General features: G+C 39.0%; 1 protein-coding gene across 9 annotated transcripts in view; it reads left to right on the top strand.

The window, feature by feature from the left end:
* Osbpl3 (oxysterol binding protein like 3) overlaps positions 1–15451 on the top strand; it is a 177513-nt gene extending 162062 nt beyond the window's left edge. For all 9 annotated transcript variants that reach the window (XM_047561750.1, XM_047561751.1, XM_047561757.1 and 6 more), the window contains 4 exons: positions 3987–4131; positions 6268–6394; positions 7979–8101; positions 11535–15451. In XM_047561750.1, the coding sequence (XP_047417706.1) occupies positions 3987–4131; positions 6268–6394; positions 7979–8101; positions 11535–11631 (492 nt within the window). In that variant the 3' untranslated portion in view covers positions 11632–15451. The remainder of the gene's footprint in view (positions 1–3986; positions 4132–6267; positions 6395–7978; positions 8102–11534) is intronic.
* Positions 15452–18397: the final 2946 nt, after the last annotated feature.

Here is an 18397-nt window from a genome sequence, read left to right as displayed (position 1 = left end):
AATCTATTACCTCTGATCCATGCAAGATTTGGATCACCCAATTCTGAATATTTTCCCCAAGGAAATGTGCTCAACTCCCACGTCTACCACCCACCTCATTCTCATCCGCTTTGGTAGTTATGAGAAATGAGCGCTGGACATGCCTGTGATGCTGAAAGAATCTGACAGCAGACGCTGGTTACCCATGGAGTCTGTCTGTGCCCCTCTGAGGCTTCCCATTGAATTGTTGGCATTGAATTTGTTGGCAAATATCTCTAGAAGAAAATCTGACCTCTGCTTCAGAATTAACTTAAGAACCTGGACCGTTTCCCGCCATTTCCATTTTCTCATGACTGAAGAACTCAGTTTTAAATTTCAGCTTTGCCTCTGAGGTGCTGTCATACCCTGCCCTTCCTTCCCATTTTTACCACGGCCTTGGAGTGGAGAGACTGAACCACCAGAATATGACCTGGAAATGCCACTCAACTTTATTGGTTTCCAAATGTGGATTCTGTTTCAGCTGAAAATAGTGCTTGGATTTTTGATTTATGGAGAAATGCCTTCTTTCTTTCATGGAGATTTTCAAGGGCAGCCAGGTAGTTGGGAAGAATTGGGGGGGGAAAAAAATCAACTCTAGGGAGTTGGAGCTCCCTCTTCTGGCTGGAGTGTGGTACTGTACAAAACCCACCAGAGGGAGCTGAACTATGCTGGGACTGAGCTGGAATGGAATATGAGGCAAGGCTGCGTCACTGAGGGCAACCGATACACAGTGAAAACGTGGGTTGTGTGCGGTTCCTGTGGTCTGAATGAGTAGTGCTAATTTGGGGGAAAAGATAATAAAAATGTAAGCAACATCATCCTTGATTGGTTTGCAAATCACTATCCACTTCCTTTAGAGAAAAAATTATGAGTTACATTTATTTCTTCTAATGGTAGTATGCAGAGCCATAGTACTGCTGCATAGGAAGGGACTTATGAACCAAAAATAGAACTGAGCCTTTCGTTCCTACATTGCACGTAGCCAGTGGCAAGGGGAAGTACATCTTGTGCAAATGTTAGTAATCTAGTTACAAACCAAATAGAAAGTTAACCACTGGTTTTTACTAAATAACTAAAGTTACTGTTAAAAAAAAAAAAAAGCCATAACCCAGGCACAAAGGCAGCCATATAGACCAATGGTAACATAATAGAAAACCCAGAAGTAAATCCACACATTCATAATTGAGTTTTTGACAGATATCAAGAATACACAATGAAAAAGAACAGTTTCTTTAACAGTGTTGGGAAAATTGGATATCCACAAGCAAAAGAATGAAATCCGACCTTTCACTCACCCCATATACAAAACTCAAAATGAATTAAATAGTTAAACATAAGATCCCAAACTGTAAACTGCTTGGATAAATCATAGGGAAAAGTGCTATGACATTCTGAGGAATGATTTTTTTTAACTAGGACCCCAAAAGCAACAAGCAACAAGAGAAAAAAATAAATAAATGGGTTTCATCAAACTAAAATGTTTCTGCACAGCACAGGAAACCATAGAGCGAAGAGTCAGCCTATGACCTGGGGGAAGTATTAGCAATCTGTGCATCCGATAAGGTGTTGATATACAAAATATATATACAAAATATATAAAGAACTGAACATCAAGAAAACAAATAATCTAATATAAAAATTGGCAAAGAGGCTAGGGATGTAGCTCAGTGGTAGAGCACTTACCTAGAATGTACAAGACCATGGGTTAAATTCTCAAGGGGGGAAAAACAAACCTGAATAAACATTTCTCAAAATAAGCTACAAAAATTGCCAACAGATACATGAAAACTGCTCAATATCACTAATCATCAAAAATGTAAATTACAGCCGGGTGCTGTGGCACATGCCTGTAATCCTAGCAACTCAGGAGGCTGAGGCAGGAGGATCTTGAGTTCAAAGCCAGCCTTAGTAAAAGCAAGGCACTTAAGCAACTCAGTGACACCCTGTCTCTAAATAAAATATAAAAAGGGCTGGGCGTGTGGCTCCCATGCCCAGTGGTTAAGCACCCCTGGTTCAATCCCTGGTACCAAAATAGAAAAAAAATTCAAAATTATATCTCACAATGAGATATCACATCATTCCTCTTGGAATGGCTATTATCAAAAAGATGAAAATGTTGGCACACCAATGGTGGGAACGTAAATTAGTACAGTCAACGGGGAACACAGAATTAAGGTTCCTCAGAAAATTAAAAATTGAACTCCCATATGATCTAGCAATCCCAATACTGGGCAGATATCCAAGAGAAATGAAATCTGTATGTCCAAAAGACATCTGCAGTCCCAAGTTCATTGCTGCATTATTCACCATAACGAAGACACCCGATCAGCCTAAGTGTCCATGAACAGATGAATGGATAAAGAAAATGTGCTGTGTACAAACAATGGAATATTATTCAGTCATTACAAAGGAAATCCTATCATTTGCAACAGCAAGGATAAACCTGGCAGACATGAAAGTGAAATAAAGCAGGCACAGAAAAACAAATACCACATGATCTTACTTACTTACATGCTCACTCTAAAAAAGTGGGACTCAAAGAATCAGAGTGGTTACCAGGGGATGAAGGATTAGGGAAACATCAAAGGACACAAAATTTCAGTGAGAGGAATAAGTTCAAGAGATCTATTGTGCAACAAAGTGAGGACAGTTGATGATGTACCATGTACTTGAGAGTAGTTTCAAGTGTCCTCACCAAAATAAATATATGAGGTAAAATATGTTAATTAGTTTGATTCAACCATTCCAGGGTGTATCCGTATTTTATAATACTGCATTGTACCATTTACTGTCAGTCAAAACAACCAACCAACCCAGAACTGGCAAGTCATATGTAATATGCAGTCTAGAATCTCTTTAAGGGTTCTTTATCTTGCTTTGCTTTTTATTTTCTTTACTTAATATCTGTAATAATACTTTTCTATAATGGAACACACAGAAAAATTAGGAAGAGAGTATATTGAAATACAATATATCAAAAATAACATGGTCAAACACCACAATTGAAAAGCAGATTTGTCAGATTATATTAAGACAAAAATCAGTTATATACTCTCCTACAAGATACCCACTTTAATTGTTAATACATAGTAGGATAGGAGTAAAGTATAGAAAAGATGCATGTAATGTAAAAATCAATCAACAGAAAACAAAAACAAAATCATTGGTTCTTTTATTATTAAGAATGTGGACTTCAGAGCAACAAAATAACAACAAATCAATGACTATTTTTCATAAACAATTAGAAGTTGAAGTAAAACTGTACCATAAATGTACTATATATAATATTACTCCAAAATGTACTATTAAAAAGAGAAGTGAGATTTTCAGAATGGTATACTAAGGGACTTACAGACCATTTCCAGAACAATCTGGTGCAAATTATTTAAAAACCATTTAGAGCATAGGAAAAATTTTCTAAGGTGATACAATAAATCAAAACATGTATTCAGAGAACCTGAGCAAGAGCAAGTGAAAGTCTCTTGAGTTTGAAGCAGGACTCACTGGATTCCATCCTCACAAACAAAACATCAGAGCAGCAATAAGTCTGGCAGAGGGAAAGAGGGAAATAATTACGAAGAAGTTTCCTTGAATCACTATCAGACCTGGAGGACAGTAAAACCATTAAATGGACTCATCTCCCTTTATTCAGATGCAGTCAGACATAGGCTTAAAACTTCCTAAATTTGATGAAAAATATGAATTTACAAATGTTATATTTTGAGGTGATATTATAAGTGGTATGATATTTTGATACATTTTTCTTTTTCCAATTTCACTAAGATCAAGTAATTTTTTTATTATGTAAAATATAAGGGAATAACTTCTAATGAAATATGTAATCATCTGAACTAAAATAAAAGTGACAATGAATAATTAAAAAAATAATAATAATACTTTTCTTTACTTACTATCTGTAATAAGCTGACACCAAAGTACTACACAGACAACTCCCATTTGTATTCTAGGCAAAATACTGGAGCACTAATGCCCACGAGATCGAAGGCACGGTGTTCGACAGGAGCGGGAAAGCGGTGCACCGGCTCTTTGGGAAATGGCACGAGAGCATCTACTGCGGGGGCTCCTCCTCATCCTCATGCCTCTGGAGAGCAAGTGAGTTTGGGGGCTGATGGATGGGGCAAGAGAAACCGCCATCCCACAGCGATCCGTTCCCTTCAGGGCCTCCATTCTCTCCCTGTGTTGAACCAGGTTGGAGGTATTTGCTCTTCTTTCATTCACCCAACCGTTCCCCCAGGTCCTTACAACAGCACCTCAGTTGCTGCAGGTCCTGGGTTCTCAGCCCCAGAATAGGCCACTGCCAGTCAATGGGCAGTCAGTCTGAGGGGATCTTGGGATCCACACATGGGACTGTACTGGGCACTACCAAAGAAGGTCAGCGAAGTATAAGAAGTCCCTAGAGTAAGAACCAAGAGGAAGGTGTTACTGGAAAAACAGTGCCTTGGGGACTCTACAGGAGTGGGAATCCCTGGTTCGACCTAACCCTATGGGCCATCCTGATCTCCTCTGTGATTCCAGAAGGTCTCTGAGCCCTTGAAGCAGTCGTCTTCCTCAGCATGTCCCCACAACGTTTAATCACGTTTCATGTCTGAAAAATAGTTTGTTTCCAAGTAGGCTCGTGTTTTAAAAGCTCTTAGGATGCTTTAGGCTGATAAAAACCAAAAAGAAAACCACTCATTAGTGGCCTAAACCATATGCCATCGCTTACCTGTGAGTGAGGGGTGGTGGCCCCAGCTTGTTACATGGGCAGCCTCACCTGTGTCAAAAGACTTCAGTGGAAGCACTTTCTGCCTCTCCAAGTGTGCCACCATGTTTCTCCTTGTGGATTTAAAAAGATTGTCAGTATCTTATTACCACATGACTGTGCTCCAAGCAGGGAAGAAGGGGAGGATAAGGAGCTTAGTTTCCAGTGCTTCCCTCTTCTAAAGAATGCAGTATTTTCTAGGATCGCCCAGAAAATATGGCTTTTCATCAGGTCAGCAGGAAATGGGTCCAAACCTGTTCCTGAAGCAATGGTGGGCAGGAAGGTAGGCAGGAGAGATTCAGATGGACTTGGGTTCATCCCCTGGGGAGGGTACAAGCCACTGGAACAGAATCAGTGTTCCTCTGGCAAGTAAGAGAAATAAATATAAAGAAGGCAGCCACAATGAATGCCTCTTTCAACAAGTGACAGCCACACCTTTCACCATGGCAGAGGTCACAGTGAGGCTGGGATGACTTGTCCCTGTGGTTAGCTTCAGAGGCATGCATGAGATTTTGCAAGTGGAATAGTCTCTCTCTTTTGCATAAAGTACCACAGATGAGAACTACCATCCTCTCTGGATGTTCAAGTAGAGTCTTGCCCAAGTAACACAGTTGAAACTGTTGTTGCTATTCCTTAATTTCTTGTCTTGGCATTGGCTATGAGCATCCCTGGGCCATTTTTAAGAACTGCTCTCTTTCCTCTCTGGTGGTTGGGGGCTGAGGTGGAAGACACAATAGGAAGCTTCACTATTATTTTCATACTTAGGATACACAGAAAATTAGACTAGTTACAAAGAGAACTTTCTGAAGCTTCAAAAAGTGAATCTGCAGAAAAGTTCATGGAAAGCATTTTTATATGTGTGAATAGTGAGAGCTGATATGATGAAGGTTTTATCAGTCTACATTTGGTTTACTTGATACAAAAACTTGGGTGTGTTTAGCATGGTTTTTAGTTGGAATTTACATTGGCAATATTCTTAATGGTTTCTAAAGTTAAAGGTGTAAGATTTTAGGGGACAAGAGTTGGTATAAAGAAAAGCAGGAATGGAAGAAAAGAAGACATTTACTGGCCATTCAGCGCTGTTCCAGGTACTGGACAGTTTGGGGAGAGTTTGATATCACTTAAAGGAAAAATTAATTCTCAAGAGGGGAACTCTAATCCATCAGGAAAAATAGACCAGAGTCCTTTTAGGCATGTTTATTTTAATAGCAAATTATTTTATAACTCAAACAATATGACAACTTCATAGCATTGTTTAAATTCACTATATGACCAACAGAGTTCATATTCCTGTAGATAGACTACAGAGAAGAATATGTATAGAGAAATATGCAGCACCTATTTGTTAGTCGGAATATTGTAATAGAAATGGAATGGGTTAGAGCTGAGAAAGAAAAATTGTAGCTGGTCTGAGGTGAAAAAGGTGAAGGATTTAAAATATAACCTAAATGAACTGCAAGTTAGGAATGAATGATTTATTTTTTTAGATCCCATGCCAAAAGGATATGAGCAATATTATGGCTTCACACAGTTTGCATTGGAGTTAAATGAAATGGACCCATTGTCAAAGTCTTTATTACCACCGACTGACACTCGGTTTAGACCAGATCAAAGGTAAGGATTTTTAAAAGATCTTTCTCTCTGGAGGTGTAAAATTTTTTAAAAAAATTCTATAGAAAGTCATATTGAACAACTTCCAGGTCACCAGAGGAATCGGAGCAAGGTAGATAATGTGATAGGGGGCAGGGAAGGGGGTGCTAAACAATTGTGTCATGGAGCAAATGGAGACCAACTTATATGTGTGGCATCGTCTTTATCAGTAGAGTCCCATTTCTATTGAAATACAAAAGAACAGGTTAATTTGAAGAGTTTTACTGCATGCAGTAATGAAGAATTTATTGTGTTTGAGGGGTCAGGGGACCTGTTTTGAGAACTAAATTATGATATTAGGTTTGCAGTTAATGAGCCATGTGATGTATAATAAGTCTTTTGATTCTTCTCAGCCTCAGGTTTCTACTCTATAAAATGGAATAATAATCTTGCCCTTAAACCATTCTAATTAAGGCTCAAAATTCCAGAAGCCAAAAGAAAGAAAAGATTGCTTCATTTGACTTAATTAAAAAAAAAAAACTTTGTGACAAAATAAAAACATATAAACAAGATTATACTTGATAGATGACTGATAAAATCTGTATTTATATCTCATATCATGAAGAGTATCAATATTTTAGAGAGTAATGGGCATAGGAAAATGAATAGTTCACAAAATACAAAATGCAATGCAGTTTCCTTAAACATATGAAAAGAAGATAAGCCTTGGTCATAATATGAAAATGCTAATTTTTAAAACCATCTAGATATATCATTTCTTATCAGATTGGTAAAAATTCTAAAATCTGATATACTCTGAGTAGAGAAAAGGGTGCTCATAGCATGCAGATGGGAAGGTGAATTGCTGTAATTCCTATAAAGGTCAGGTTGATAATATATACATTACAGATTCACCCTTTAACCCAGCAGTTCCACTTCTAGAAATTTCTCTTCCAGATATGCTTTCCCATGTGTAAAATGTCAGATGCACAAAGTCATTCATTGCAGCATTAATTGTAAATTAAAAAATGAGGAACAACTAAAATGTCTACCAACAGGGAATTGTTTAAATAAATTAAATTATAGCCATGCAATTGAATATTGCACAGCTATTAAAAATGAAGATGTCTAAGTACTACCATAAAAAGATTGCCAAGATATTAAGTAAAAAGGAAAGCAAAAGAAAAATTCAAGGTTATAGAACATATTGCAGTATGCTACCATTTGTGTTTTTAAAAGGGAGGGATGGACAAGAATATATATTTATGTTTGCATAAATATGCGTAAAAAATCTCCAGAAAGATACCCAAGATACTAATAATAGAGGATTGCCTGTAGTGAGGTTGGGGAGACAGGTGGAATTGGAGATGAAACAGAAGACTAACCCCAAATTCCTTTTTATAGATACAAGTTTTTGATCCATGTAAATATCACCAATTCACAAAATAACCCTCTCCACCTCAAGATAGGGGGTGGGAGAGGAGGCTTAGAAGTAGGAGAGGATTCTGAGGATCTAGTCTTGAACATGTGGAAGTTCATGTGGAAATAGTAGTGATTGTCCCATTTTCTTGGATATAAAACCCTTCCCTTTTTCCCTCGATGCCTCAGGTTTCTAGAAGAAGGGAATATAGAAGAAGCTGAAATACAGAAGCAGAGGATTGAACAGCTGCAGAGAGAAAGGCGGAGGGTCTTAGAAGAAAATAACGTGGAACACCAGCCTCGGTTTTTCAGGTTTGTGCCTAGATCCGCCGTGGGTTGGGAGGTCCAGCTGCTGGGCTGGAGAAAGAGAGCAAGAGGGTCCCCTCCCCAGACTGCAGCTCCTGGAGGATTTTCCTTCTCCAGAATGGCACAGCCCTCCTGGGCCAGGGCCTGACTTCTGTGACGCTCCTCATGGCTGTCCTTGGGCAGGACTGGCGTCCTCCTTTGCACGTCCTTTGCACTTTCCCAGCAGCTCTGCGGGGCCTCGCCCAGTGACTGGAGTGCCTCAGTAGATGCTGTGGGAGGAGCCAGGGAAGCGGTCAGAGCTGGTCCCAGTACCGGCACAGCTTATGAAACTCATAGCTAGGGTTGGTCACCCCCACACATGTATTTTATACAATGATAGAGATAACGAATGATCACCCCACTGGTTACCAGACTGGAATTCCAAGTGGTCTCACTCTTGAATGGCAGAAGTTCCAATACACTTGGGCTTGGATTTGGAACATTCACTGTTATTTTTAAAATAATATGCTAAGAAAATCTTGTTTGAAATATTTATTTATTTATTTATTTTGGTACTAGGGATTGAAACCAGGGGTGTTTAACCACTGAGTCACACCCCCAGCCCTTTCTGTTTTTTATTTTGAGACAGGGTCTTACTAAGTTGCATAGGTCCTCACTTACTTGCTGAGGCTGGACTTGAACTTACAATCCTTCTGCCTCAGCCTCCCAAATCACTGGAATTACAGGTAGGGGCCACCACACCTGGGCTAGACTTAAATTTTTCAAAGGTGTGTGAAAGGCTGTAGCCCTTTACTGTCCCCATTCCCTCTTTTATTTTTAACTGAGAAGAAACAAAGGCCCAGGGCATGTAGGTGTTTGTTGAAGGACCCAGTGGAACATCCCATTTGGGGACCAGGTTCTCCTGACAGTGTGACTGGAGCTCTGTGTGGTTTAAGGGTTTTTGTTGTTGTTGGTGGTGGTGGTGATTTGTTTTGGTTTTGTTTTATTTTAATTAAAGTTAAATAGGCATCTGTACAGGAGCACCCGGCTCCTGCTCTCCTTCCACTATATCCTGCTCTCAGGGACCCAGACTAGTGGGCCCTGTTGTTTGAGGGTATTTTGTTTGTTTGTCTGCTTTTAATGGACAAATGAGGTAACTTTTAGAAGGATGTAGCTACTAATGTCTCAGTAGCAGCAGTAAGGTATGTACCCCAAAATATCAAAACAGCAACAGATAACATTTCCATCTCCACAATATAATGCACTTTTCCCTTTAGCTGCTGTTCCTCACTTTCAGGATATTAGCAATTTAAGATCACATCACCAGAGTTTCATCCTGAAATATTCATAACTCCTTTTAAGCATTTTAGAGAGACACCTTAAGTTCCTTATTGAAAAGAAAAACAGCATATAGAAAAGTGGATAAATTAAGTTTAATCAGTTGATTTACTGACAAGTTAATAAGATATACATGCACCCTTAACTAGAGTGGTTCTTTTCTTTTTTTCCTTCTTTCTTCTTTCTTAAATCATCTAGCTCATCTTTGAACAAAAAAAGGAAAACCTGTATTTATAAAGACAATCATTACAGTATATTTTGGGATCACTTAAAATTGTGGGTAGGCAGACTGTCTCAAAAACTAGCTAAAGAAATTCATCAGGTGGACCTGATATGAAAGCATTAAGAATGGCCTCACCAAGTCTGTGGAGCTCTGTGGGAAACAACTTAACATTCAAATGCAAAGTTTCCATGTGAGGCCAGGTCGGTCACGGCAGCCCTCTAAGAAAGATGTCTGGGGTGGAAAAGGATTGGAAACCCTGGCAGTTGGGGCTGCCGTCTCTCATTTACTTTTTGGTTGTTTGTAAAATTACTTATAAAAATTGTTATAAAAGGATTATTATTACAGTATAGTACTGGCTGAGGAAGATTTTTTTAAATCCTTGAGACTGTTCAAAGTAGAAGCCTGGCTAAGGGCTTTTAGGGAGGAACATGGGGACTTGGATGTTACTGTCAGCATCTGTCAAAAACAGTGAAAATATCATTGGAAATTCCAAATGGAAACTGCAGCTCAGGCCAAATCAGTCCTCTTGGTTCTACAGTGAACTATCTGAGACACAGACTGGCTCATTTGAAACATATCCCTCTATTGGAGTAGGGAAGCAAGTGTGATAAAAATCTATGTTCCCAAGAATGTGGGAAAACTGGCAGGCTCCACTTTTGCTCCTAAACACATGATAATATCAGTGAAAACTATGAATACACATGCTCTTTGACCTAGCAATGCTACTTACAGGAATTTTTTTAGTGTAATTATATTTGCACAAGGGTAAAATAACATATGCTTTATATATAATGGTCCGAGTTTGAAAACAACCTAACTGCCCACCAGTAGGGCATCTCTCAGAGAAAGTGTGGTCTATCCATACCATGCAGCATCTTGCAACTCTTTAAAAGGAAAAGGAGGAATCCCTTATTCCTGGAGTCACCAAATTTTCCTATAAAGAGCAAATGGTAAATATTGCTGACTTTGCAGGCCATAAGGTAGCAATTACTCAACCCAGCTTTTACATAACAGCAACCACAGACAATATTAAACAAATAGGCATGGCTGTGTTAGAGTAAAACATTATTGCAAAGACAATCAGGGCTTGGAATGTAGCTCAGTGGTAAGGTGCTTGCCTGGCATGCATGAAGCCCTAAAAATATGTATATAGGAGGGAAGGCTGTATTGGATCCTTGGACTGTAGTTTGCAGACCTCTATGCTAATGAGAAATGATCTCCAATATATATTATGTCAAATACTGCAGGTGCTGACTACTGTCTAGTACTACCATTGTGTGAAACCAGCAGAGGGTGGAGTGTGCATGTGCATTTGTGTGCATGTGCATGGAATTTTTCTGATAGAATGAAGCTGATAACATCACCGCCCCCAGTAGAATAACTGGGAAGCTGGGAGATAGGACTAGAAGGAGAACTTTTAAAAGCTATGTTTTCTCTCATGTCTTTTGTATTTCAATCTACGTAGTATATTATCTTTTCAAAGAATAGTAAACCAAGACCATTCTCTCCAGACTCTTATGGCTTCCAATCCTTTCTGGTTTTATTTTGTTTTAATGTTAACTTATCCCATGAACATTCTTGTTGATGCGTGGATGTCACACAGTCATTCCCAGGGTGGCGGCTGTCATTCCAGACATGTTTTATATACCACACATCCTCCCTTCACCCGTCTTTCTCTCAGAAACACCACTTTTCACAACCTCCAAGTTTCAGAAGTTAAGGTCAGAAATTGCAAAGTGGTTTCCAGGCTCCCAGTCTCCACAAGGTTCCAGTCCTGGACTGTCAGGGACACTGAATGCACGTGAGAATGATCGTTGGGAGGAGGGGATGGAGTTGGGGGAGAGAGGGAGAAAATATGAGAATGCTTCCAAGAGTCTGTAAGTCTTTCATCTTCCACAGGAAATCCAGTGACGACTCTTGGGTGAGCAACGGCACCTATTTGGAACTTAGGAGAGATCTTGGTTTTTCCAAGCTGGACCATCCTGTCTTGTGGTAAAAACAGTAAAGAAGAGGAAAGATTTGTTAGGGTACTTCTCCTGTGTTTGCTTCTGGAAGCAGCACAAACTTGTGTCTATCTATTTAAAAGATATTATCTAGAATAATCACTTGTGCTTAGTTTAGCATTATAAGTATTTAAGTATATATTTTCTTCTGTGGGTTTCTTTACGATTTCAAATGTTATGATTGTTTATATGAATGCAGAACACCTCGATATTTCCTTTTATATATAAACTATTTAATAAAAATGAAAGATTGAATGTTAATGTGTGGGTTAAAAAAGAAGCTTTAACACTAATTTTCCAAAGGTTAGAGAAAATTCAAATTAAATTTATGCCTTATAAAATTATGTCGGAGAAAAATAAATCAACCTCTCCCAGGTGCATTAAGAAATAAGATCACCCAGGGTTACTCACCCATGCGTAAGCTACCCAAGTTTAATTTGGTAGCTGAGATATCTTTTTGCCTCAGACAGCTCTTGAATTGCTCAGATGAGCAATTCTGCTGGTGCTGAAGTCCGAAGAATATTTTCATTTGCATTTTAGTGGTTAAAGGGATGGTATAAGATTAGTGGAATGTATGTTTTTACATAAGATGCATCTGGAACCTTCTTGAAGGGGAGGTATTTGAGTTTGTCCTTCCCTCTAGTTTTATTGCCTTACATGCAAAATTGTACCCTCTCGCTCAGAGAAATTTTCATTAATTAGAGAAATCCCCATTAATTTAATGTCCTAATGAAAGGTAGTAGGAATTTTTTTCCTTAGCGAGAGAGCTCAATCCTTAATAAATTAAAAAGTGATCTCCTGCTTCCCATCCAGTCCCTGGCTTTGTGGCCCTCCTGTTTGACCACAGCTCCGTTGAGTATGGAATGTCCCAGTTTAGTATAAAATATACAGTGCATTACACACCACAGTTGGACTTTGTAAAAAATTAGCAAAATAACTGATTGTTTTAAATAACTCGACATATCTTTCTTAAATACTGTTCTGCTATTTTCTACCTCTTAATAAGCATCATATTTTCGATCGTATAGCAAGTTTGACCATCTGCCTTATAGACAAATGTAGAGAGTCGATGTTCTCCTTTTGTGTTGTCTTCCGAGAAAGCTTTAAGTGTCTTACCCCCTTCCCAACTTTCTTCTCATTTGTATCACTCTGTGAGTTCTGCAGCAGTCTCAGATAATTGACTGTAACTACTGAAAGGCAAAACTTTGTTCTTTTAAGTGTGTTATTTCAAATTACAATATAATTTGTGCAGTGGTTGAATTGTGTTGTCAGAGCAATTCTAACTTCTGTGCAGATTACATTAAAACCAAAGTCTAATTTTGAAGCCTTTTACTCAAATGATCATAACAATCCTATGAAATATCAAATGTCATCATGTGCTAAAGAGATTTCTCCAGAAAACATCTTTAGATGTTTAAAGAATTGCAGAACGTGTAGAATGATTGGAATGAAGAGTAAAATAAATAACAGGAAAAGTATGCATGATTTTCTAATGTCACATCAAACAACCAATTGGACAGCATCACATTTTCAAAATGGAGAGTTATATAAAATGGATCAGTAGCCTTTTGGAGTCTGCAAGTGACTGGCATTTTAAAACAACTCATTAAATATTGGATTCATTTATTCCATTTTATGGTGATGTTAAAATGAACACAGTGTGAATATCATTTCCATTTCTAAGCAGTCGAATGACACCATCCAATTCTTTGGTATGTCCTTTGTTCTTTTTCTTTTCAAGCATTTATCCAAATTCTGCTCACAGACAGGAGGAAGCAGGCTGTAGATTTAAGGGTCCTCAGGGGGAAAACAAATCTAGTTTCCACAATGTGAGGATAAATGTAGAATTTTAGTAACACTGGCTGTTAAATAGGCCTGCTCCACAGGCTGAATCAAAAACAAAACAAAACAAAAAACTCAACAAACAGAATGTACAGCCTGAATAAATGTAGCTTTGTCATGCAGTATTTGGAAAATTTTTTAATTGTCCCAATATTGTTATTTCAAATGATTTTATGCTTTATTTTGGAATCACAAGGACAAGCAAACCAAACATCACCTCTGTAGTCATCTTATTTGAATTGGGAGTGGGATGAACAAAATATGGTTAGAACAATATGCAAATTTTAAAAATCTAATTAGTAGCAGGATCTTTCTAAAGGGCCTTCCTGAAATTTAAACAGCTTATGATGCAACCTCATATTCAGATCTTAAAACTTCCTTAAGGGGGGAAATGGCATCTTCTTTTTTTTTTTTTTTTTTTTTTTTTTCCTTTCTTTCTGTTCTTTCCTTCAGAAGCACCTTTCCCCCAAATTTGTATCTCCCTCTCCCTCTGTTATCCCACCTGGCATTCCACGCCGGCTGAGAGAGGAGGATGTCAAGTTCGATGTCAGTATGAGCAATTGTCTGAAAATAAATAACAAATGAAGATGTAACTTAGTGGTCAGGCACCCCTGAACTAGATCCCCAGCCTAAAATAGAAACAAACAAATGTCTCGGACCCTTACATTTTTAAGATGGATTAATAGAAACACAGCATTGTTTGGGAAGAACTTAGGTAGAATTTAATGTCCTGGACTCTAAATCTCTCAGCTAAATAATGCTCATCTGCACCATTCAAGGTATTTCTACCCTGATTTTATTCATAAAATCTTACCACCTCGAATTTATGGTAAATTACACAGTATTCTTGGAAATGGGACTTTGCTCAAGCAATCATCCTGCACTTCACTGTTCCTATTGTAAGTATTGACTCCTTCAAACTGCAGGGAATCCATTCAGGAACCAGCATCACCAGTGTAGCAGGGAAGCAGATTGATTCCCACCCAGGCCCCAAAGCATCCCTAAGGTTGCCATTTCCAAGAGCCTCAATGTAGTTCCTCCCTGCAGTTCACATTCCATGAGCTAGGTGGGTTCTGGAACTAACTGAACAGGTGGGGGTTTGCTTTAGGACATCAGTGCAGTTACCTACCGAGGACACCCAATGTCCCAATAGCCTTTCTGGTCTTCATGGGTTTCCTTGGAGACTTGAGAAGAAAAGTATACAAACCTTTAAAAAAAAATGTTTACTTCTTTTGGGCCATTGCTTTTCTTATATAATGCTTTTAATTGCTTCCAATAAATCACTTGCCTGGGCCTCAAGCACTGTTCTTCGTCTGCGTTTTCCAGATTGATGAGTGATCTTGTTCTACTGTTCATCTTAAAAGAAAAATAATAAAATGTTCACTGGGCAGTTGAACTCTGATGCAGGCCTACCATATATCCTAACAGGTTACGTTATGGCCTCCAGCTGTCATAGAATTCCTCAGACCATTTAGTCTTGAGTAGGAGCAATAAGAAGTCGTTCTTATGATCTTATATTAGTTGCATTAGTTACAATGTTTCGGCATAATTTATTTGAATGTCTTTAATTTTTATATTAAACATCAGCATAAATCTATTTTTGCTAGCAGATGACAGCTATTTTCCTTCTGCATTGTATTAATCTGTCACTCAATGTTAGTCTTTCTGTGTAGGAAATCTGCATCATCTAAGTATCTACAAATTGTGACAGCCTAAAATGGAAACCAGTTTTGGAGACTATGGTTTTGGGGAATGCAATGATCAGAAGTGACTCATTTATTTTATTAATGATGATTTTTATCTTCCTCTGTTACCCTCAGAGGACAATTTTTTAACATGGATATTTGTAAATCTTCCATTTAACTATTTGTAAAATTATGTTCTGTCTAAATTCCATTCTCCCGTTCCCCTATGACTCCCCAAAAAGCTCAATAAATTTGTTTACTCTCCTCATGTAGCTAGTTGACTGAATAAATAACATGAAAAAAATACCACCTTTGTCTTTGTTTTTCTGGGTTATGGGCATTTGTGGTTGATGGAAGGAGACAGAGCAAGACCCTGGCCTAGGCTCTTTCCAGAAGAAACACACCAACTTACTTAAAGCAATGAGGGTTGGAGATAGGAACATCCTGGGACACACACTCAGAAACCATAGAGTTGCCAGAGTCTTGGCCCCAACATTTCTCAGTAATATCACAAAAATAGATCTTGAGACACCTGGAGCCCTAGGGAGGTCACCTTCAGTGCCAAGGAACCCCATCTGCTTACCTTACTGTGCCATGGAAATTTTGTTTTCTCTGTGTGTCCTAAATGAAACAGGAAAAGGCTGACTACTTACACCAACTTAATAGCCTTTACCAATGACTAACTCATCTCTTCCCATACCCAACTTGTGTCCTTTACAAAGCAGGAATTGTAGGGGTGTGTGCCAGGCTAGCTCAGGCACAGGTAAGAGCCGACGGAGCCATAACCCAGGCCCCGGGAGTTGGGTAAATGGAGGCTTGTGGTGAGCAACCTGCAAACTCATTTATTGCAGGAGAAAGCATACATTTTATAGACTTTTAACCCAATCACAATGTGCCACGGGAGATCAGACCACCAGGCCCCTATACAGGTTCCCTTGGTAATACTAGGTAAATTTGGAGACAGTTGTTTACCTTCCTAAATGACCAGAGTGGAATGCTCCTTTCTGTAGGTATTCCTGATGGGCGTGAATGTGTGAAGGTTTTCCTTACACACTTGAAACATTCACAGCTGCTAGCCAAGACTTAGGATTTCTCCCAACAAGGAATACCCTTAGCACCCTTACTAAGAAGTTCCATTTGATTCTGTTAGTATATGATGTTACATCGCGTGCCAGATTGCAGAGTAACACACATAAGTCACATCTCTACATCCCTAAAGACATTTAAAGAGACTCAAATGCAATCTATGAATCTTGATTGGATCAACCGAAAAAGGAAAGAAAAGGCAAACAAGCTATAAAAGACATTTTGTGAACTGTAGTTAGTGAAGTTAGTGAAATTTGCATTGAAATTGCTATAGTTTGGATCTTGAATGTTCACAAAGGCCATGTGGTCACCAGTCTGTGGTACTGTTAGGAATTATGAAACCTAAAAGGTGGGACCTAGCCAAAGACATTAGCACACTGGGGGCATGTCCTTCAAGGGGATAGTGAAACCTTACCTCCTTCCTCCTCTTTTTTGCTTTCCAGCCACCATAAGGTGAGCAGCCTTCCTCCACCATATGTTCCCCATGATGAAATTCTGCCTTACCACAAGCCCAAAAGCAATGGAGTGAGCTGATTATGGACCGAAACCTCTGAAAACATGACCCTTGATAAATCTTGGATATTTTGTCACAGCAATGAAAAATTGATTAACCTAGAAAATTGCTACTTGGAAGTGGGATCATTGCTGTGACTATACCTGAACATGTGATTCAGAAATCTTTGGAATTGGTTTGTTAGAGGAGTTTGGAAAATTTTGGAGAAGCAGGCTAGAGCAACCCCAAAATGCTATAAGCAGAGCTCAATGGGTAATTCCGGTGAGAATTACCAGAATGCTGATAAAAATTCAGACTTTAAAGGCTGATGAGGTTTCAGATGGGAATGAGGACTCACTTGGGAATTAGACTCTTTACAATGTGGCAAAGAACTTGAATCCATTTTGCCCATGCCCTGAGACTTTGTGTGAAGCTGAGTTAAAAGGATGGACTAGTTAATCTGTAGAGAAAATTTCTAGGTAGCACAGCATGCAGGTGATGGTATAGATATAAGTGACTGTGTTTAATCAGATGTACAGTGAGAATCAGGAGCAAAGAGTGGAATGAAAAGATTTTTAAAAATCAGTTTAGCCAAAAAGGAGCACATTAAAAGTGGCAACTAAGGAGGGTGTAGTTGCTAAAGAGATTAACACCATTAGAAAGGAGCCAAGTACTTTGCATGAGGACAACAGGAAAGATGTCTTCAGGGCATCTTGGGAATCAGCAAGACTACACCCATCAGAGGCTAAAAGACTGTTTGAGAAGAAAGTCCAGGATGCCCTGCTGACACAGAACTGAGTAGGGAATTATTTCCTCAGGATTTTTATTTCTCATGTTCAACCACTCAGGCACTCCAAAGCCACTGCAGCTGTGGTCCAGGTGGACCTGGCTACCTCTCAAACCTGTGGCAAACTATGGCATTGTCCATGTGATGTTGGTTTTGCAGACATGCACAATGTAAGAGTCATCGGGTCATGGTAGCTTCCACCCAGATTTCAAAGGAAAGCCTGGAAGGCCAGGCAATGTGTGGAAGGGTCAGAGACTGTTCGGGTAGCCACTGAGAGGGTGATGCATGATGTTATGTCAGTAAAGCTGAAGCCACAGTGAAAATCCCAGGAAGTTAGAGATGCCAAGAATGTGGAGTGCCATTCATGAGAAACTAAAGACAGTGTTCAAAGCTAGCCCAAGAGAGAGGCACGTGGGCAACAGCTGGTAATGTCATAGGGATGTTTTGTCCAAGCTCCTTGGGGCTCACTTCACACCTTCATGTACCACAGGTGCTGGACATGGGGCTACAGAATTTAAATTTTACCTATGGGTCTTGCTTTGATGCGGTTTCTCTTTCAATGTTCCTGTTCTTCCTTTTTGGAATGGGAATGTTTAAAATGTATCATTGTATCTTGGAAGCATGTAACTTATTTTTTATTTTTTTCAGGGGTTCACACTTAAGAGTTTGTCTTGAATCTCAGAGGAGACTTTGGACTTGGACTTTTAAGCAGTGCTGAACAGTTAAGACTTTGGGGACTCTTCGAGATGGATTGAATGCACTTTGAATTCAGAGATGGACATGAGCCTTAGGGGACCAGAGGTGGAATGTTGTAAGTTGGATCTTAAATGTCCCCCAAAAGTCGTGAGTTATGAGCTTGGTTGCCA

The sequence above is a fragment of the Sciurus carolinensis genome, chromosome 8 (assembly GCF_902686445.1).
Source record: "Sciurus carolinensis chromosome 8, mSciCar1.2, whole genome shotgun sequence".
Lineage (NCBI taxonomy): Eukaryota > Metazoa > Chordata > Mammalia > Rodentia > Sciuridae > Sciurus > Sciurus carolinensis.
This window is presented reverse-complemented; position numbering and strand designations above follow the sequence as displayed.